At 67.4% G+C, this 19,223-nt stretch overlaps 2 protein-coding genes across 2 annotated transcripts; both read left to right on the top strand.

Annotated features, from left to right (window-relative positions):
• The first annotated feature begins 195 nt into the window (after positions 1-195).
• Positions 196-10,661, top strand: CHLRE_17g727900v5 (uncharacterized protein). Its single transcript, XM_043072375.1, has 9 exons — positions 196-697; positions 1,176-1,270; positions 1,536-1,634; positions 1,862-1,936; positions 2,246-2,355; positions 2,608-2,755; positions 3,051-4,343; positions 4,588-4,656; positions 4,898-10,661. The coding sequence occupies exons 1-9, from the start codon at positions 601-603 to the stop codon at positions 10,385-10,387; spliced, it is 7,476 nt and encodes a 2,491-aa protein (XP_042914834.1). The 5' UTR covers positions 196-600; the 3' UTR covers positions 10,388-10,661.
• Positions 10,662-10,725: 64 nt separating this feature from the next.
• CHLRE_17g727850v5 (uncharacterized protein) lies at positions 10,726-19,216 on the top strand. The gene is made up of 4 exons (XM_043072374.1): positions 10,726-11,354; positions 11,633-12,241; positions 12,434-16,083; positions 16,339-19,216. The coding sequence occupies exons 1-4, from the start codon at positions 11,210-11,212 to the stop codon at positions 18,694-18,696; spliced, it is 6,762 nt and encodes a 2,253-aa protein (XP_042914833.1). The 5' UTR covers positions 10,726-11,209; the 3' UTR covers positions 18,697-19,216.
• The last annotated feature ends 7 nt before the right edge of the window (positions 19,217-19,223 follow it).

The following is a 19,223-nucleotide window of genomic DNA, read 5'->3' as shown; positions in this document are numbered from 1 at the left end:
TCGCAGCCTGCTCCCTGACTGGCGCAGCTTGTGCGCCTGTAGTGAATGGTGATCCTGCGGTGATGCGGCGGCAACACAAAGACGCCAAGGTTGAGCATACAACACACCGCTGGCCCTGGCCCTGGGTGGGGCAGCACACATAGCAGGGAAATATCAAACAGTTTGAGGTTATGAGCCTTGGAAGCTTGAATGAACGCAACCGGCCAGCCAATATAATATTTACAGCCGCCGTGGCGATCTGGGAATGGCATGAGGCCTCCAAGGGGGAGTGAAGGGCTTATCTCTGTGAAGTAACCCAAGCGTGCAGAACATTGGGGCTGCCGGGGGCGCACGCCAGGGTAAGTCCAAGGCTCGAAGCCGTGCCAATCGGGTAATTGTGTATGGCACGGTCCTGCCCGTGTCCCTTCAATCGACCTGTTCCCCGCGAGCCCATACCACAACAACATTCTTCTACTTGACAGTACTGGGTTCAATATGGCAACATTGAATGGACCTTTAGTACAAACCGTAATGGTCAGGTCGCCGAAACTTTTTTTGAGACACAGCTGGCGCAGCACTTTAAGCAGACCTGTCACTTGAACCGTTACGAAAGCCACCAGAATGCCAGTGGAGCCAAAGGGCGCGGCCGTGGCGAAGCTGGCCGTTCTTATGCAGAACGTATGGCTGAAGAAGCATGGAATTGTGGTTCCTCCTCCGGGTAAGCTGCTCATACACACAGAATTGAAGTCCTCCGAACTAAGTCCGCGAGCTTCCGGGGCGCGTCGTATATCATTGTGTCAGCAGCCGAAGAGTCGCTGGCCCAATGGTTCACGGCCTAGGCCGCAGACTAGTTTGGGGCGCGTATCCAGAATATATGGGTGACATAGAGCATGACAGAGATGTACTTCACATCGTCTGACTGGCAGTGGCTGGGCTGGACACAGTTGCCACGATGGCCGCGGTCAGGACGCTGGGCGGGACGCCCGGACCCTGGCCTGGAACCCGTGTCTGGACTCTGGAACCCGTGACTAGGGCTTGGATGGGGGGTAAATCAGCGCGTCCTTGCAATCACCAGCGAGACTGACGCGGAGTGAATATCATGAGGATGGGTACCCGGGCGTGTCAGTGCTTTCACCCTCGTGCCATTGGCATGGGCCGGGTGCCCAGTAAGGTGTGCCCCTTCGCCGCCCTCGCAGAGCTGAACGCGCAGCAGCGGGCGGAGATAGAGGAGTGCTTCAACGCTCTGGACACAGACAGCAGCGGCGCCATTGACGCGGATGAAATTGTGCATGTGGGTCCGATTGGGAAGGCGTCGTTGGGTGTGGGCGCCATCCGCGATGCCGCATACCTGGATGTGCAAGCGCGGATGTGCCAGGGCGCGAGGCCACCGCTGATAGCAGCATGCTGATGGGGCTGAGAAGGGAGGCTAGGAGCGAGGCCTCCTGGGCTGGGATGGTGTTCTGTCGTGCCACAGCTGCCCTGCGCTGACCTGCTGGGGTCTGTGCTTGATCAGTCATCGTCATGTTTGCGGGTTGTGTTGCATGCTGCGCACGCAGGCTTTTGGCGAGCTGGGCTTTGAACTGAGCAAAGATGCGATTGAGGAGCTCATGAGCGAGGCCGTGACTGACGGCAGCGGGGAGTTGCAATTCGAGGAGGTGCGTGCAGGTGCAGGTGGTGGTGCCGGGTGGGGGGGCCGGTGTCGGTGGGGTCATGTGTCGATGGGGGATGCCAAGTGCTCTAGCCACTGCATGGGGCACGCACTCGTGGTATCGCCGTGCTCACGCGTGGTCTCTGCTGCCCTTTACCCTCCTGCTCGTTTGCATTGGGTTCGGTTTAGTTTGGGCTGGTATCTACAACCCCCCTGTACCCTCCTTCCATGCAGTTCATGTCGCTCATGGGTCGGGCGCTGTACCGGCCGCACGAGTGCAGCAAGGAGCTGGTGGCGCAGACCGGCGCGGTGCGTGCGTGTGCATGTGCGTGCGTGCGTGTGCAGGCCTGGGGCAGGGCCGCGTGTGTGCTGGCGCACCTGCTTGAGCAAGGGCCAGGCGGAGCAAGTGCCGAAAGAGATCAGGCCAGTTGTAGATCCCAGGAGAAAAGAAGCAAAGCCGCGGCGCACGCTCAGTGCTTTGGGCGCGTAAACCCCGTACAAACCCTGCGAAACGTCCTAAGCAGTCTTTTGCTAGTCAAATTGTCCTTTTACCGGCGTTCCTGCTATACCACACATGCCGGAATCACGCTTACGGTGCCAGTCCTCGACCGCACGCAGGGCTCGCTGTCGTTCCCGGACGTGGTGCGGGCGTTCCGGCGCAAGAAGCTGATCGAGAGCCTGATGCGGGGCGGCGACGCACGGCGGAAAGTGGTCAAGTTCCACGAGAGGTGCGGCGGCTGCGTTGTGCGGCACGGCGGACGGGGGCATTGCCAGCTGGACGTTGGGAACACCTGATAGTCAAGTTCGTTGACGCTGTGCCGTTTCCGTATTTCACGAGTCACACATCCGGCTTGCCCGGTACACCACAGCATGCCCGTGCGAACATGCCTCTTCAACCCTGCCTGTACCATTCCACCTCCTGCGTCTGCTGCACCTACTGCACCTGCAAACGCCAGTACACATGCTTGTGGCGCGCACAGGTTGCAGGCGCTGACCCAGGCTGAGAAGGAGGAGCTGCGCCAGCGCGCCGCCAAACAGAACATCCTGCAGCGCATGGAGACGGCGCGCAGTGAGCAGGCGCGACTGGCCAGGATGAAGGACCCGCTGGCATCACACCGGGCGGGCCGGGTGCGTGACGAGTGAATGTAGCAGTGTGTGTGTGGGCGTGTGTGTTTGTGTGTGTGTGTGTGTGCGTGTATGTGTGTGTGTGTGTGTGTGTTAAAAAACGAAACGAAAGCCCGCCCAATGACGCGACGGAGTTACTTACCGTGTGTGTGTGTGGGTGGGTGTGGGTGTGGGTGAGGGTGTGTGAGGGTGGGCACACTGTGCGCTGTGTAACGGAAGGGAGGGACGGAAGGGTGCGCGTATGACAAGGAACGCACAGCGACCGTGTCCATGCGTGTGCTTGCATGCGCGCCGGCAGGTCAAGTCGCGGCTGCAGGACGTCATTGGTCGCTCGCTCGGCACCTTTGACGCGCTGGTGGCCACTCAGCATCCCAGCCTGGCCGCGCTGGATCGACTGCGCAGCGCCCGCAGCCAGATGTCTGCCCGCAGCGGCTGTAGCAGCGTCGGAGGCGGAGGAGGGGGCGGCGACGGCTGTAGCAGCCGCAGCAGCAGCTTCAGCGCCGTTGACGGTCTGGGATTTGCGGCCGGCGACGGGGAGGCGGATGGGGCGGATGGTGGGGATGAGGACTATCGTGGCGGCGTGCGTAGTGAAGGGGAAACTGGAGCGGGTTGGGGTGGTGCGGAGGCATGGCGTGCACATGCAGCCGCAGCTGCAGCCGCACCGCACCCCTCGGCGTTGCATCCAGCCCTACGCAGCAGCCGCAATCTCCTGGCTGCTTCCGCAGCCGGCAGCAGCCTGCCGGGGTCCAAGACAGTGGGCGATGCAGCGGCACTCGTGACGGCAACAGAGCCAGTGGCGGCAGCGGCCCCTGCGGCGGCGGCGGCGGCGGCGGCTGCAGCGGCAGTTGGTCAAACGGCGGCGGCCGGCAAGGTGGCGCCGGCAGCGCGTTTCGCCGACACCACGGACGGCGGCGATGGGGCTGACCGCACCACGGAAGGCGCCGCACCGGCTGCGGCTGCCGCCAGCAGCGCCGTGGGTGGCGCGGGCTGCGGCGCCGGCGCCGCGTTGAAAATGCGCGGGGTGTCGTTTCGCGCGGTGTCATTCCGAGGACTTGCGCCGGACAGTGACGACGATGACGATGAAGACGGGGATGGGGATGGGGATGGGAATGTGAAGAAAGAGGAGGACGATGACGACGGTGACCCGCTGGGTCTCGGGCGCAAAGCCTCTGGGGCAGGCGGCTCGGCGGCATCTGACGAGGAGGAAGAGGAGGTGCAGCCACACGCGCCGCAGCCGGTTGGCGTGTTCCTGACGGAGGCGAACGTCCGGGCGCACACCAGCAACCTGCAGAGCAGGGCCACGTCCGTTGGCGGCCGCGGCAATGACGGGGGCGGGCTCAGGACCGGCGGCAGCAAGCGTAGCATGGGTCGCGAGGCGTCGGGCGCGTCGCGTGCGGCGCCGCCCGCCGCCGAGCCTAGCACCCTCAGTGGGGTGCCGATGCTTGCAGCGGCGGCGGCGGGTGCGGGGCCGGGATCGGAGGCGCGGCGGCCGCCGGTGCAGCCGCTGCAGCTGCTGCCGCCGTACGGCAACCCGCCGCCGGCAATGGCGCGTACCCTGTCCATGAGCTCCATGGATAGCACCGTGGTCAAGGTGAGCGAGGATTTATCTCCCAGCTCTGAAGTGCGACGTGTTTGCGTTTGCGAGTGCGGGTTGAATGATCGTGTGATGCAACGCGGATTGCGTGTACTGCGTGCTTGCGTGCGCAGTTTCTGTGTCCTCAAAGTGTGTAGATGTTATCAGCACGGGCTTCGCCAAACGGCACTGTCAACCGGATGCCCGCTGCAACGACGTTCCTACCGTGCCTGGTATATTTCGCACATTTCGTCCGCCGCAGTTCACACGCCGCGTGAGCCGCGCCGTGCTCAAGTTCTTTCAGCACTTGGAGGCGGCGGCCAGCGCCACGGTGAGCTTTGCAACCTGGGGCCTTTGCCTTGCGGTGTTTAGGGCCTTGGGGCTTTGGGCACAGTCTCGGGGGGCGACCTGCTGCAGTCAACCCGACAACCATTCACGTCCCGGCTTATACCAGACTCCCCTCACGGCCTTGCCCCTTCTCCTGCCTCCTCACCCACGTCTCTCCACCGTCTCCCAACTCCCGGCCCTCGCCTTCCTGCCGTACACCCTGCCGTACACCACGCAAACCACAGGACCACAAGTTTGACACCGCGGCGCGGCTCAACGCTTCGGCCGTGGCGCCGCCGCCGGACCGCTCCCAGTTCAGGCAGGTCACGGCGCCGCAGCGGCCCGGCTCGCGCATGGCACAACACGTGGCGCTGCTGGGCGGCGGCGCCTGCAGCAGCATGAGCGGCGGCGCCAGCTTCAGCGTCACCAGCGTGGGCGTGGGCGCTGGGGGCCGTGGCAGTCCGATGCCTTCGGCGGTGGATACGGCCAGTGGGGCCCTGGAGGACGGGTGGCGGGCGGGCGGCGGCAGCGGGCCAGTGAGCGGCGACTGTGGCAGCGGCGGAGGCGGCGTTGGAGGGGGGCTGCAGGTGGCGCGCAGCGCCAACAGCAGCACGGCGACAGTGGGTGTGGGCGGTGCTGCTGGTGGCCGCCGCAGCCCTAGCCCGGGCCTCCACGGCGCCGGGATGCGCGGTAGCGCCGGCGGCGGTGTCGGCGGCGGCTGTGCGGGACTGGTGCAGCATCCGCGGGCCTGGGGTGTGCGGTCGCCCAGCCCTTCACCCGCATCGCCGGCCGCGGCGCAGGCAAGGAGCGCGGCAGCGGCAGCGGCTGCGACCCCCGCGGGCGGAGGAGCAGGAGGGGCAGGGGGGCTGGTTCGGCAGAGCGGCGTTCCGACTGTCAGCACCTCTTCCACAGCGGCATTGCAAGCCAAGCCGCCCGTACCGCAGATGACGGGCCCGCCGGCTGCTACTGCCGCGCCCGTGCATGGCGGCTGTAGCAGCCCTGGTGGTGGCGGCGGCGGCGGCGGCCGCTCACGTGCGCCCAGCCGCCAGGAGTGTGTGCCGTACGAGCACGTGGTGCTGCAGGGTCAGGACCGCAGGCACCTGCAGTTCCATAGGAACCGAGGAGACAGCGGCTGGGGCAGCGGTGGCGGCGGCGGCGGCGCCAGCGGCGAGTTCTCTGCCGGCGGCGAGCAGGGCTGGGCTGCGGCGGTAGCAGCACCCATGGCATCGGCTGCGGCGGTAGCTGGCTACCGGCGGCACAGCGTTGACAGGGCTGGCGGCGGCTGCGGAGGCCTGCAGGCGCAGCAGCAGCGGCTGCAGCCGCATCCGCTGGTTGCGGCGGCGACGGCGGCGATGGACGCGGCTCGGCGACACAGCTTCGACTCGTCGGCTGGGTGTCTACAGTCCTCACAGCGGCCCTTCAGAGGCAGCAGTCCGCAGATGTGGTCGCAGGCCTCCTACTCCAATAGCTCTCTGTTCCTGCCATCGGCAGTAGCAGCTCCCGCTGGCGGCAGCAGTAGCTCTCAGCTGCGGCAACAGCACCCTGCGCCGACGCAGGATGCTACAGCCGCGCAAGCCTCAAGCTTGGGTGTTGCATGGCAGGCGAGTTGTGCGGAGCCTAGCAGCAGCGGCGGCCGTAGCAGGCCGCCGCCAGCACCGGCGGGGGTCGGGCCGCTACTGCCGTCAATGGCTTGGGGATCACAGAGCTGGCAGCGCAGCCCAGCGGCAGTAGCAGGAGGTGGAAATGGAGCTGGTGGTCTTGCATTCAACAGCTGGAGTCGGGGCAGCAGGAGTAGCAGCAGTAGCACCGACGGCAGCACCACTGCCGCCACTGCGGCTGTAGCAGCATCAGCTCCAATGGTGACGTCCAGCCGCCACCGGCCGGTGCTTGGGAGCGCCGCGCCGGCAGCGAGTGCGAGTGGCGGGTCCCAGGCGGAGGACTGGGTGGTGCTGCCGGGTGCGGGCGGCCACTGCTGCTCCGTCTCCAGCACTGGTGCCCCTGGCGCTTACCCTGCCGCTGCGGGCGGCAGTGCCTCTCGCGGCGCTCCCGCGCCCGATCCCCGCGGCACCTGGGTCCACTCTATCGACGGGACCACTGGCAGTAGCGGCGCCGATGCTGCTGACTTCGTGGTTGGGGGCGGGGGCCCCTCGTGGGGTGCTGGGGCGGTGCCCGAGGAAGCAGACGAGGCGGTAGCGGAGGGAGAGGACGCGGCAGCGGAGCGGCCGTTGTCGCGCTGGGAGGGCTCCCGCTCCATGCGGCGAGAGGGCCTGGAGGGCACTGGCGGAGGGGCTGCGGCGCTGCAGCTGCCGGCCTGGGCGTCAGGCTCAGACGCCTCTGCGCCAGCCACCGCACGCACACAGGACTCCGACGCGACGGCCGAGCCCGACGGCGCCGGCACCGCGCTCGCAAGCCTTGCAGAGGTGGAAGCCGACGCAACAGGCCTTGCAACATCTGTGTTTGGCGGCAGCAGCAGTTTGAGCGAAGTCGCTGCGGGGGCAACAGCAGCAACAGCAGGCGCTGGGGGCGCTACAACCTTAGCTGCAGCGGGCAGCGGCGGGGGCGGCGGCGCCGCTCCAGCGGCGGCGGAGCGCTCGCTGGCGGCGGCCCGCGCCGGCCGCGTCACGCCGCCGCCTCGCGTGGTCGTGAGCGACCAGCAGCACCTGTCCTCGGCCCTACACGTGGCGCCATCGCCCTCGGCCCTACTCGTGGCGCCATCGCCCGCCGCCGGCACACCTGCCTGTGGTGTTGGGGCTTGGGGTGGGGGTGGGGTTGGTGTTGGTGTTGGGGCTTGGGGTGGAGCTTGGGCAGGCGCGGCGCTGCCGCCGCGGTCCTCGTCGCCATCTCGCAGCGGCGGCCTTGTCAGCCCCATGGCGGTACGGCAACAGCAACAGCAACAGCAACAGCAACAGCAGCAGCAACAGGGTTGGGCGGCTGCTGGAGTAACACGGCGCAGCCCTGCGATCTCGATGCAAGGCAGCGGCGGAGCAGCTAGCGCCGTCTACTGTCCCTGGCGGCCACCGCCCTCGCCGCCGGCCTCCAGTTCAGGGCAGCAGCAAATGGCGCTGCAGTTGCAGCAGCAGTCGCGGCACCAGATGAGGCCTGGATCGCCGCCGCGGTTACCCGCCGTGGTCGCGGAGGCCTCAGGCCTGCTGGGCACTGGGCTGCCGCCGCACCGTTCATCACCGTCGCAGCGGCATCGCGCCGCAGCGGGCGCCTTGGTGGGGGCGCGCGGCGGCCGGGGTGACGGCGACACGAGCCGTGGCAGCAGCTGTGGCCGCTCCCGCTCTGCCACCAGTGCCGCGGGCGCGTCGGCGGACGGCTCCTCGGCTCCACCGTCCTCTCGCACGGACCTCTTCGGCGATGAGGGCGGTTTGGGCGGCGCTACGGCGGCGCAGCTGCTCAAGGCTGAATCACGGCGACAGCCGCGGCCATTCTCGCCTGCGCATGTGCCTGCTACTGACGCGCCCGGCGGCTTTCCTGGATACGAGGTGCCGCTGCTGCCGGCGCCCTCGTCCTCGGGCTCATCATGCAGCGTGCTCTTCTGCGGCCGCCGGCAGACGGCAGTAGCAGATCCCCGCTCGCCTGGTGCTACTGCCGCGGGCGCCGCGCCGGCACGGGCGATGGCACGCGGCTCCGGCGCCTGCGCGGGTGCAGGTGGTGGCGGTGGTGGCGGTGGTGGTGCAACGCCCAGCCCGGTGCCGGCGCTGCCCAACCGCTGCGCCAGCCCGGCAGCCTCCTATGCGCCGCGTGGCGCCTACATGAGCATCGCCGCCGGCACCGGCGCCGGCAGCAGCGTCGGCCAGCTGCAGCTGCGCCCAACCCTCCACGGCGGCCCCAACCCCCATCCTACACATCCTCACAGCAATCAGCCACCACATTGCATGGACCAGCACCACCAGGCAGCAGCGGCAGCAGCAGCAGCAGCAGAGCTGAGCTCCGGCGTTGGCGGCGGCGGCGGGGTGCCCTCGCAGACGCACACGCACACGCTGGCGGCTGAGGCGTCTTTGCCGCCAGGCTACGGTGGCGGCGACGCGTCGCGGGTGGTTGTGACGTTGTACGGCAAGCCGTTATCGGTTGGCAGCAACGGCGCGGTGCTTGTGCACACCCAACCGGAGCCCGGTCCGCACAGCGGCAGCCATGCGCTACAGCCATCGCCACACTCGCATCTGCAGCAATCACTGCAGGCGCAGCAACATCCGGAGCAGCCACAGCTACTGCTACAGCCTTCCTGCTCACAGCTGCTGCTACAGCCATCCGGTTTACAGCTGCACCTGCACGGCGACGCCGCGGGCTTCCTCGCTGCTTCGGCGGCGGCGGTGTCGCGGGGGGCCCGTCGCTCCCCGACGCCTATGGCACCGTTGCAGCAGCAGCCGCTACAGCTGCAACGATATCAGCAGTCGCACTCCGCCCACGACCCCCAGCAGCTACAGCCGTCCGCGGCGGGCCTGCCAGGCAGCGGCAGTAGCCGCAGCATGGCCCGCCGTGGCTCGGACACCCACTCACCAGCTGGCGTGTTGCCGCCGCCGCCGCCTGCCGCCTCCTCGGCTGCAGGTGCTGAGGACCAGGCTGTAGCTGTTGCTGCGAGTGACGACCATCACCCGCATCTTCCAGCCCTGCCTGAACACCATCACCAGCACGACGGCAGCCGCCAGGCAGCTGCAACCCATCCACATCATCATCAGCAGCAGCAGCAGCCACAGCAGCAGCCGCAGCACACTGTCAGCGGCCGCCACCTGCCGCCCGCGCAACACTTGGCGCCGCGTGCGCCGCCGCACACACAGCCGTCGCACCCACCGCCATCACACGTCACGACTGGCGCGTCTTCTGCAGCCGCTGTTGCTCCTGCTGCTTCCGTCCAGGGCCGCAGCCGCGGCCCCAGTCCACACCCGAAACCAGCATTGCCGCCTCCACAACAGTCCCACCATCCACACCAGCAGCAGCAGCTGCACCATCCAGAACCGCGCCCGGAGCACCCGCCCCAGCACCCGCCCCAGCACCCGCCCCTGCAGCAGCCGCTGCACCCACACCACCACGCCGCCGCCACTGCAGCCGACGGTGTGCGCGTGTCGCTTTCCTCTCTCGACACCGCGGCGCGTGTGGGCGCGGCGGCGGCGGGCTTGGCTGGCAACCTCGCGCCGCTGCCCGCTACCGCCCTAGCAACTCATCCGCCGCCGCTGCACCTACCCGTCGCTGCCGGAACCGCCGCTGGATCAGCGGTTGCAGCTGCGGCTGCCGCCGCAGGCCGGCCCTACCTCCAGGGTGCATACGCGGAGCTCACGACGTCCGGGTCTGGCGGCGCCAGTCAACAACACCAGCACCAGCACGGCCAGCAGCACAACTGTCATCATGCCAGCCTGCACGCGCACCCTCCGGCGGCAGCTGCTGCTGCTACGGCTGCTACTGCCACTGCCGCGGCAGTACATGCGCCGGTTCGGCGGCCGTCAGGCGGCAGCGCGGGCGCGGGCGGCAGCGGCCCATTTTCAACCTTAGAAGCAGCGGCGGCAGCGGCAGCAGCGGAACGAGCAGCAACCGGCACTGTGGGGGCGGCGGTAGCGTCACGGACTGGGGGGCGTGGCCGCGGCTCGGCTGCGCGGCCGGCGGCGCTTGAGGTGGAGACGGTGTCGGTGGGCATGTTGGGGCCGTGGGAGGGTTCGCCGCATGGCGCCGGTGCCAGCTCGGCGGCAGGGCAGGTGTCGCCGCTGCTACAGGCAGCTGCTGCTGGACCTATGCATTGAGGTGCTTTTGTTGGCGGGGTGTTCTCCACGAGGACGACTCGGTTGACTTGCCACGGAGCGGAGGGGTCGGTGGATCCAAAGCGCAGACAGCTGGGCGAGCAAAGCCGCAAAGGGCCGCCTCCGCATGTAATACAAGTTAATGCTAATGTGTGTATGTGTGTATGTGTAATTTCTGCAGTATGCAATTTCGCTTCGGGCACAAACTGGCACTGCCATAACGACGGGGGGGTCGGAGTCCCGCACGACGCTGGCTCTACTTTAGTAAAAAACGGAGGTTCTGAGTTTCTGACTGCTGCCACAGAGAAATAAGTCGACATGCGAGCTCCAGAGCGATTCCTGGGGCTCCTTGCCGGGCACTGTGGCCGCTTGGACGACGTCCGCGTCCTGCCTCAGCACAACAGTATGGACAAGCTATGCCAAACGGGTGAGCCGCATGCGTATTACGCGCATTTATCACAAATTGCACTGCAAAGCACGTGGCAGGCGAAGCTCTTCTTGGCCCGGCAGCCTGCAAACGTTTAGTCCTTTGAAGCTTGCACTAGGACAATCTGGTGATATCTAGGCTCAATGAAGTGCCGAATTGAGCCGGGATCTGACAAGTCGCGTCAGGCGGTTGGGCAACGGAATGGGCAGATGTTTGCCCTCTCTTAACAAAACCTGCCGATAAAGCGTTGGTCCTCACATAATGTGATATACTATCCTATCATCATAACACATCTGATACAAGAGTAACCATAGAACACAAATTCCATCCTGCTTGCTGACCGCACGAAGGCTTTCAACCCTCACCTGAAGCTGTAAATGGCATAACTGGCCTGAAGAATGCGCATCGTGCAAGTCACCCGGCCTTTGGGCCACCGGAGGACACGCGTGGTCGCCGCGTCCGCAATGCTACTCATGGCTCTCGCGACTGTTGGGGCCGTCCTGGCTCACGCGGCCGCTGCCGATGACCGGACCGAGCCTACAGGCAAGTTGGGCGGATTGGGGATGCCTCGAGGCACTGGATGCAATGCAGCGCGGGGTACGAGGCTAGCATCCCGGCGCCGACACGACCCGGTGCTGCCAGCTGGACCGCACAGCGTGTTGCTGCATTGCGCAGCAGCTGTAACAGCCTGACGGTAACGGTTCTAATTGCGGCTGTTGCGGCTGTTGCGGCTGCTGCGGGTCGAGACGAGATCGGTTGCAGCACCTGACATGACCCCCCCCACCCTCCCGCGTTTCCCCGCCCACCCCCACCCCACGCAGGCTCCCGCCGCCAGCTGCAGTTTGCAGCGGCTCGCCGGGGCGTCGCAGCCAAGCTCGCCTTCGCCGCCGCTGCCGCCCGCAACACCGCCGCCAGAAACGCGAAGCAAAACACCGCCTCATCCTCTTCCGCCGGCAAGCCTTCCAAGTCCACCAACGCCACCATCACAACCACAACCGGCAGCGGCAGCCGCGGCAGCGGCCGCAGCGTTAGCGCCGCTAGCACCACCAGCAACCCTGAGAACGCAGCCGCGGCCACCGCTGCCGCTGCCGCAGCCAGGGCCGATGAGGCGGAGCGGCAGCACCGTCTGTTTGGCTCTCTGCTGCAGCAGCAAAAGCCGAAGCGGCAGCCGCGCCAGAGGCGGAGCCGTGCCGCGTCCAAGCAGCAGCACACGGCGGTTACGACTGCCGCTGCTGGCGTGGGAGAAGGGATGGAACGTAATCCGCACGGCACTGCGCGCTCCGCCGCAGCGCCTGCTGCTGTCTCAGCTGCCGCGGCCGGCACTGGAGCCGCAGCCAAGCCCCGGCGCCGCCGTGCGCAGTACCACCTGCGTGCCGGCACCGACGCTGACGCCATCGCCGATCAGGCCAACCTCGCCCTCGTCTCCGCTGGTAGGCGCATGCACATTGTCATGGCTGACTGGCTGGTAGGGTGCGGGAGATGCAGTTTGCGCACGCATGAACGCTGCGGCTGCTGCAGCATGTGTGTCCTCCAACCTGCCCGTCTTGACTGACACGTTTTCATCCCGATCAGCCACTGACTTGGCTCCCCACCTGCCCATCGCGCCTTGGCTCCGCGCACAGGCACTGCCCACAACAAGGTCCGCCGCGTTCCCACCGCGAAGGTCTTCCGCGTCTACAACGCCAACAATGGGAATGGCGGTGGCGGCGCCGCCGCCGCCGCTGCCGGCCTCCGCCGCCTCCATGCCTCTACCTCTGCTGACGCCGCACTGCTTACCGCTTCTTCGGACACTTCCGCCGCCGCCGCCAGGCGTCACGAGATGACTCACGCCGGCACAGCCTCTGCTCAAAGCGCTATCGCTGACGGCGCCTTTGTCTCCCTTGCCGCCGCGGCTGCCGCAGCCGCCGCTGACGAGGCGGCAGAGGCTGCGGTCGACATGGGCATGGTGGCGGCGGACGACAGCACCTGGCCCGCCGACGATGGCAGCAGTACCGGCAGTAGCAGTAGCATCGCCAGCAGTAGCAGTGAGCGCCTCTACGAGTATTACGATTCGTACTTTGACTTGTCGCACGAGGACGAGCTAGAGGACATGCTTGACACCGGCTATTCCTGGGAGCCGTACAGCGCCGGCAGTAGCAGCCAGGATGACTCAAACGTGTCGCTTGCTACTGCTGCTGCCGGCGGTGGTGCTATTGACGCCGCCGATGGTGCTGTTGACATTGACGCGGCCATCTCTGCGGTGGACGCGGACGCGGCGGCGAATGGCGACAACGGCAGCGGCAGCGCCTTCGTTGGCTTTGATGATCTCTCGGACGAGCTTGCCTCCGCTGCGGCGGCGGTGGAGGCTGCTGCCGCCTCCGCCGCCGCTGGCACCTCTGCCGCCGCCGCTTCCAGCGAGCCCTCCCTGCTGACGCAGCTGTCCAGCGGCGACGGTGAGGCCTCCGCCGGCGCCTCTTCCTCCGCAGCCCTTCGCCGCCGCCGCTACCACAGCCGCCACCGCCGCAGCCGCGGCCGCCAGCAGCGGCGCTCGCTCCATGCCGCCGCTAGCGCCGCCAGCGCTTCCGCCAATGGCATGTTCGGCAGCGGCGGCGGCAGCCGCGGTGGCATCCAGCGGCAGGGTCTATCCGCTGAGCAGCGTCAACAGCAACAGCAGCGTGAGGAGGCGGAGTGGCTGCTGCGTGCTGAGGGCGTGGAGTGGCTCCCTCGTGAGGACGCTCCAGAGCTGCCCGCTGCTGCGTACTATTACCAACGTGACGCACAGGAGCCGCAGCAGGAGCCGCAGGAGCGGCAGCGAGATGAGGATGGTTACTGGCGGCCTGCTGCGGCAGAGGGTGGCGTGGTGCGCGGTGATGACTACAGCTTCGAGTGGCAGCTGCTGGATGCAGAGGAGGATCCGTCGGAGCCGTACGTGTCACCAGCAGGTGATGAGGACAGCAGCAGGTGGCTGGCGCGGCAGCAGGCGCAGCAGCAGCAGGAGCAGCAGGCGCAGGCGCGGCAGCAGGCACGGCAGCAGGCGCAGCAGCAGGCACAGCAGCAGGCGCAGCAGCAGGCGCGACAGCAGGCGCAGGCGCGCGTTGCGGACTGGGAGGAAGACCCCTCGTACATCCTCCATAGGGTTGCGCTGCCTGCTGCTGGCACGCCTGCCTCCGCCGCCTCTTCCGCTGCGTCCACCACCCTTGACGCCGCAGCCGCAGCCGCGAGCTCCCTGAAGGATGACTGGTACGGTGAGCTTCTGCGCAAGGAGGAGGAGCGGTTGGTGTGGTCGGGCGAGGAGGCGGCAGCGGCGGAGCTTGCTGAGTGGGGCGAGCAGCAGTGGGGCGAGCAGCAGGCGGCGGAGCGGCAATGGCCGTGGGACCGCCTTGGAGACGAGTGGTGGGACGAGTACACGTGGGAGTATGTGGAGCAGCAGGATGGCAGCTACTATGAAGGCTGGGGTGAGATGGACTCGTATGTGGACGCAGAGCAGCGGGTCGGGCCCAACAGCAGCAGTGATGAGGGCGACGGCGACGTTGGATACCATGACCAGATGGAGCCAATGTTTCTGGAGGAGGAGCAGTGGCGGGCCTACGAGGCCGCCCGTGATGCAGCCTCTGCCTTTGCTGCGGTTGCCGCCACGAGCAGCAAGAGCCGCACCGCTGCCACGGCTGCCGCCGCGGCCGCCAGCACTGAAGCTGGCTTGGAGGGAGGTCGGGGTAAGGTGCAACGCTTTAATGACGACTGGGATGTGGTGAGCGGGGGGCCGCGCTTTCCGGAGCAGCCTACGCCGTGGGAGCTGTATGAGGCAGCGGCTGAGGCAGCTGAGGCGGAGGCCGCAGAGGCAGAAGCGGCCCTCGCCGATGACTTCAGCCTATTTGACAACGCGTTGTCAGCCCAGCAGGAGCTGGCGGCATATGGTGGCAACACAAAGGACGCGGAGCTCTTCGACTCCCGCGATGGCAGTAGCAGCGACGGCGGCGACCTTTCGGATGCCTGGGATGCCGCCGACTACAGCATTGCATCGTACTTCCTTACCGCCGAGCAGGGCGATGAGGATTATTACGAATGGCAGTACGAGCAGGAGTTGTACGACCAGCAGCCGATGGATCCAGATTCTGTTGATCAGTACGGCAGCTGGGATTACGTCGGCCCCTACGACGACCCTTCGTTGACCGAGCCAGGCGCCGGCGCAGCCGTACTGGAGCGGGAGGCCGAGACCTGGGCGGTGGCGGCGCGGGACGCGCGCGGCGCTGCGGACACTGCTACTGCTGCTGCCGTCGCTGCGGTGGTGGAGACAGCTGCTGCTGCCAATGCTGCAGCCGCCCACGAGATGGCGGCGCGCGAGGTCTTTTACGCCCAACTGGCGGCGCAGCTCCGTCACAGTACGCTGCTGGATGTTGCTGACGGCGCCGCCGCCAGTGATGACGCCGCCGCCGCCAGTGACACTGGCGCCTCTGACCCTGGCTACCCCTATGACTTTAGCTACTCCGACCTAGATATCAGCCCCGCTGACGCCACCGACGCCGCTGCCGCTGCTGCTGCCGGCGGCGCCGCCACTTCCTCTTCCTCCGATGCCGACGCCTACCTCGCCGCCTCTGCAGAGGACTATGAGGCCAGTGGCGCCTACCTCATTCGCGTGGTGGTGCAAGCGGCCGGTGAGCTGAAGGCGGCGCTAGAGGGCTTGTACGGCGCCGGCGCCGTCGATGACCCACAGCAGAAGCTGTCGGCCGCAGAGCTGACCCGCTGGGCCAAGCTCTACTTCGCAAGCGGCGGCGGCAGTAGCAGCAGCAGAGTGGGCGGCGGCATTGGCAGTAGCAGGAGCAGCAGCGACGGTGGCGAGGCCGCCGGGGTCGACCACCAGCTGTTCTGGAGGGTGCACGACCGCGTGCTGGCACTGCGGGAGGCGCTCCGCCGCCAGGGCCTGTCCATGCCACAGCTGCTACAGCTGCAGCAGGTGGAGCATGGCAGTAGCGGCGGCCGTGCCGCCGCCGCGGACGCTGACGCTGCTACAGCCGACCCGGTCAAGCTTCACGACACCGTTGCTGGCTGGGACTCGCAGCCGGTCGAGAGCGGTGACGAGCTGGGCGTGTCGGAGGAGGGCCGGCGGCGGCGCCAGGCAGCGGCGGCGGCACTGCGCCTTGCGGAGCTGGATGCGGCGGTGGCCTGGGCGCAGGATGAGGTCGCGGCCGCGGCCGCAGTTGCAACGGTGGCGGAGGCGGCGGAGGTGGCTGCAGCTGCCGCCGTGGAGGCCTTCGATGCGACTGCTACCAGCAGCAGCGGCGCCGCGAACCGGCAGGTAAGCAGGCTTGGGGCGTTCGGGTATGCTAGGGTTACTAGGGATGCCTTTGGGGATGCTGCGGTGCGACGCAAGAAGTGAGAGCCAACTGCCTGCATACAGGTCTGAGGGTGCGGGCGCGGGCGGGGGCGCGGGTCGTGTTGCAGGCGTGGCGGCTGGCGGTTTGCACGTGGAAGCACCGGACCCTGCTGAGACGCTAATTTACAAGGTTGTGCCCCCCTCCCCAAATCCGGCCCACAATTCACAACCACACAGGAGCTGCCGGACAGCGCCTGGCTTGGCGCCGAGGCCGAGAGCGCGGGCGCGGTCGGTCTGTGGAACGCGCTGGACGCGATGTTTGGTGCGGGGCCGCTGCCGGCGGAGCTGGAGTCAGACCTGGTGGTTTTGTACGACACAGACCCGGCCGGTTTCAATGCCGTACGGCGGGAGGTGCTGCGGCAGCGGGGCCTGGTCATTGCGGCACAGGGCCTGGACGCGGAGAACCGTGTCAGCATCGCCGCCGCCATGACGGCGCTGCTGTCGCTCGCGCGCACGGGCTGGGTTCGTGCCAACCTGCGCGATGGCGGCAGCGCCGCCGCAGCCGCAATTGCCGGCGCTGGCGGTGGTAGCAGCGGCAGCAGTGACGCTGCGCGAAGCGAGGGGAAGGGTGATTGGAGCGCCAAGCGGGGACACGCGCACACCATTCGCAGCAGCCACAGCTACAGCCGCAGCGGCGGCGCAGCAGCGGACGACGCGCTGCCGCTTCCCCACGGCGCCACCTCCCACGAGGAGGCCCTGGCGGCAGTAGCGGCTGCCACCACTGCTACTGCCAGCGCTGCTACTGCCACTGCTACTGCCAGCGCTGCCACTGCCACCAGCTCCTCCAAGGCGACAGCTACTGCCACTTCAGCGATGTCAGCAGCCCCGACTGCCGAGTCCTGGTACGCCCGCGCCCTGAGCCACCTCGCGCCATACCCGCTTCTGCCGGCCCTGCCGCCCGCCATCGCTCACAGCCCGCTCTGTGCCTGTGCGCTGCTGGCGGCGGCGCTGGCTGTAGCATTGGCGGCTGTGGCGCTCGCCACCGGGCTGCGCCTGACTGACAGCTCCTGGCTGCAGCAGCCGCGCCGCGGTGCGGCAGTAGCAGCGGCCTCACAGATGCTACTGCCGACCAGCCGGGCGGCTGCGCGCCGCCAGCAGGCCAAGCAGCAGTCCCGGCTGTGGGCCTGGGTCTGTGGCAGTAGCTGCCGGCTCCACGAGCCGCTACTGCCGGCTACCGAGAATGCGGAGGCGTCGGCAGCAGCTTCGAATGGCGGCGGCGGCAGTAGCAGCGGCCTCCGCCGTGACGTTGCCAGCAGCACTGACACCCTCCAGGCCGCTGACGGGGAGTCACGCGACACCTTTGACTGGCCGCCGGCGTCTGTCCCCACCGCTCTGCCGGCAGACCACAATGCGCACCACCTTCCCCACGACAGCAGCCCCGCCGCCACTGGCGTCACCGGCCCCGCCAGCAGCACGACCTTCATCAACCCGGTCGCCGGCGCCTTCCCGGTGCACCCTCACGTCAGTGGAGGCAGCGGTGGCGGCGGCGTTGGCGGCGGCAGCAGCTTCCTCCGCATTCGCACCACTGGCCCCGCCACCACTGCCGCTACAGCCGCCGCTACAGCCGTCGCCGCTGACGAGCCCTCACACGCGCCATGTTCGCCCGCTGACAGCCTCATCTCCTGGACCTCGCTCGCCTCCCCCACTGCCGCCGCTGTCGCGGCCGGCCGCCTCCTCGCTCCCACCGCCCACACGCACCACGCCCGCAGCAGCTTGAGCCAGCAGTTTCGTTACTGCCCGCTCAGCCCTGCCGCCGGCACCGCCCCTGCCACCACTGCCGGCAACGTCGCTGGCGGTGCTGTTGCCAGCAGCCCATACTTTTACAACCCCTTGTTGGCTCGCCACCCCCATGGCCACCAAGCCGGCTCGCCCCTGGCCACCAGCACCGGCGGTGCCGCCGCCAGCGGCGCCGGCGCCGCCGCCGACCTCAACACCGCCCATTGGGCCGTAGAGGACGACAACAGCGATGTTTGCGTTACTCCGCTGCGGCGCAGCGCAGTCTCTTGCATCGCCGCCAGCGGCCACCGCCGCAACAGCCACAGCTACAGCCATGGCACCGGCGGCCCGCACTTTGCAACAGCCTACTTCCACGCCCGCGACGGCCTTAGCCGCGGCCTGACTACAGCCGTGTCGCCTCGCACGCCCCGACACAGCGGCGGCGCAGCAGCAGGAGGAGCTGACAGCGGTGGCACAAGTGTCGGAGCCGGCAGTAGCAGTGGCTGCTGCGGCAGTAGCGGGAGCCTGGTGCACAGGCGTGCTACTGCCGCCTTCCTGCTGGCGGGGGGTCCGTCGGCTGCGACTTCGGGTGTAGCACCACCATCATGCGGCAGCCCATCGTGGGCTTACGCCGCCGCCTCGCCTGCTGCTGCCGCACGGGTGCGGTTCAACGCTCCTGGTGGCGCTGCTGCTACTGCTGTTCGTGCCACCGGCGGCACTGCTACTGCTGGTGGCGGCGGCGCGGACGTGTCCGTGCTGCTTGCGGAAGTCCCCAGCTCCCCCGTGGCAACGTCGGGGCCGCGTGTGCTGTGGGCTTGAGCAGCCTGTCAGGCAGGCGTACCGTCCTCCTGAAAAACGGACTGCGCGTACCGTAGTGGACGTTTCTTCTTAGGTGCATGTGTTCTTAGAGGTTCCGAGGTGCCGCGCGTGTGCACGATTGGACTGTGTCAGCGGTATGATGAGGAGCCTGTGGTCGATGGGGTTTCATTGGCGCTTTATGGAAGTGATGGATGATGCCAGATGCACCCTGCATAATTGCTGACGTCTGCTTCTTTGCTGGGATGTTGGAAAGCAGACGGACGGGGTCATGGCTGCGCCCCAGGACACGCAACCGGTGCACAGGCGCCGGTGCACTAAAACTGTAAAGGAACTTGGGGCATCATGCAAATGCGACAGGATACAATGGGACGGGGATCGAAGGACCATCTCCAGCCCACATACATAGGCACGGCCCTCCCTCGCGGCCTCGCCACTTTTCCACAGCATTGCCTCGTGAGATTGCAGAAACCCCAAATGTTTCGGGGGCCCCGGCACACGGTTCGTGTAAAACCGCACTTAACATGCTA

The sequence above is a fragment of the Chlamydomonas reinhardtii genome, chromosome 17 (genome assembly GCF_000002595.2).
Source record: "Chlamydomonas reinhardtii strain CC-503 cw92 mt+ chromosome 17, whole genome shotgun sequence".
Lineage (NCBI taxonomy): Eukaryota > Viridiplantae > Chlorophyta > Chlorophyceae > Chlamydomonadales > Chlamydomonadaceae > Chlamydomonas > Chlamydomonas reinhardtii.
Note: the sequence above shows the minus strand (reverse complement) of the source record. Positions and strands in the feature narration are given on the sequence as shown.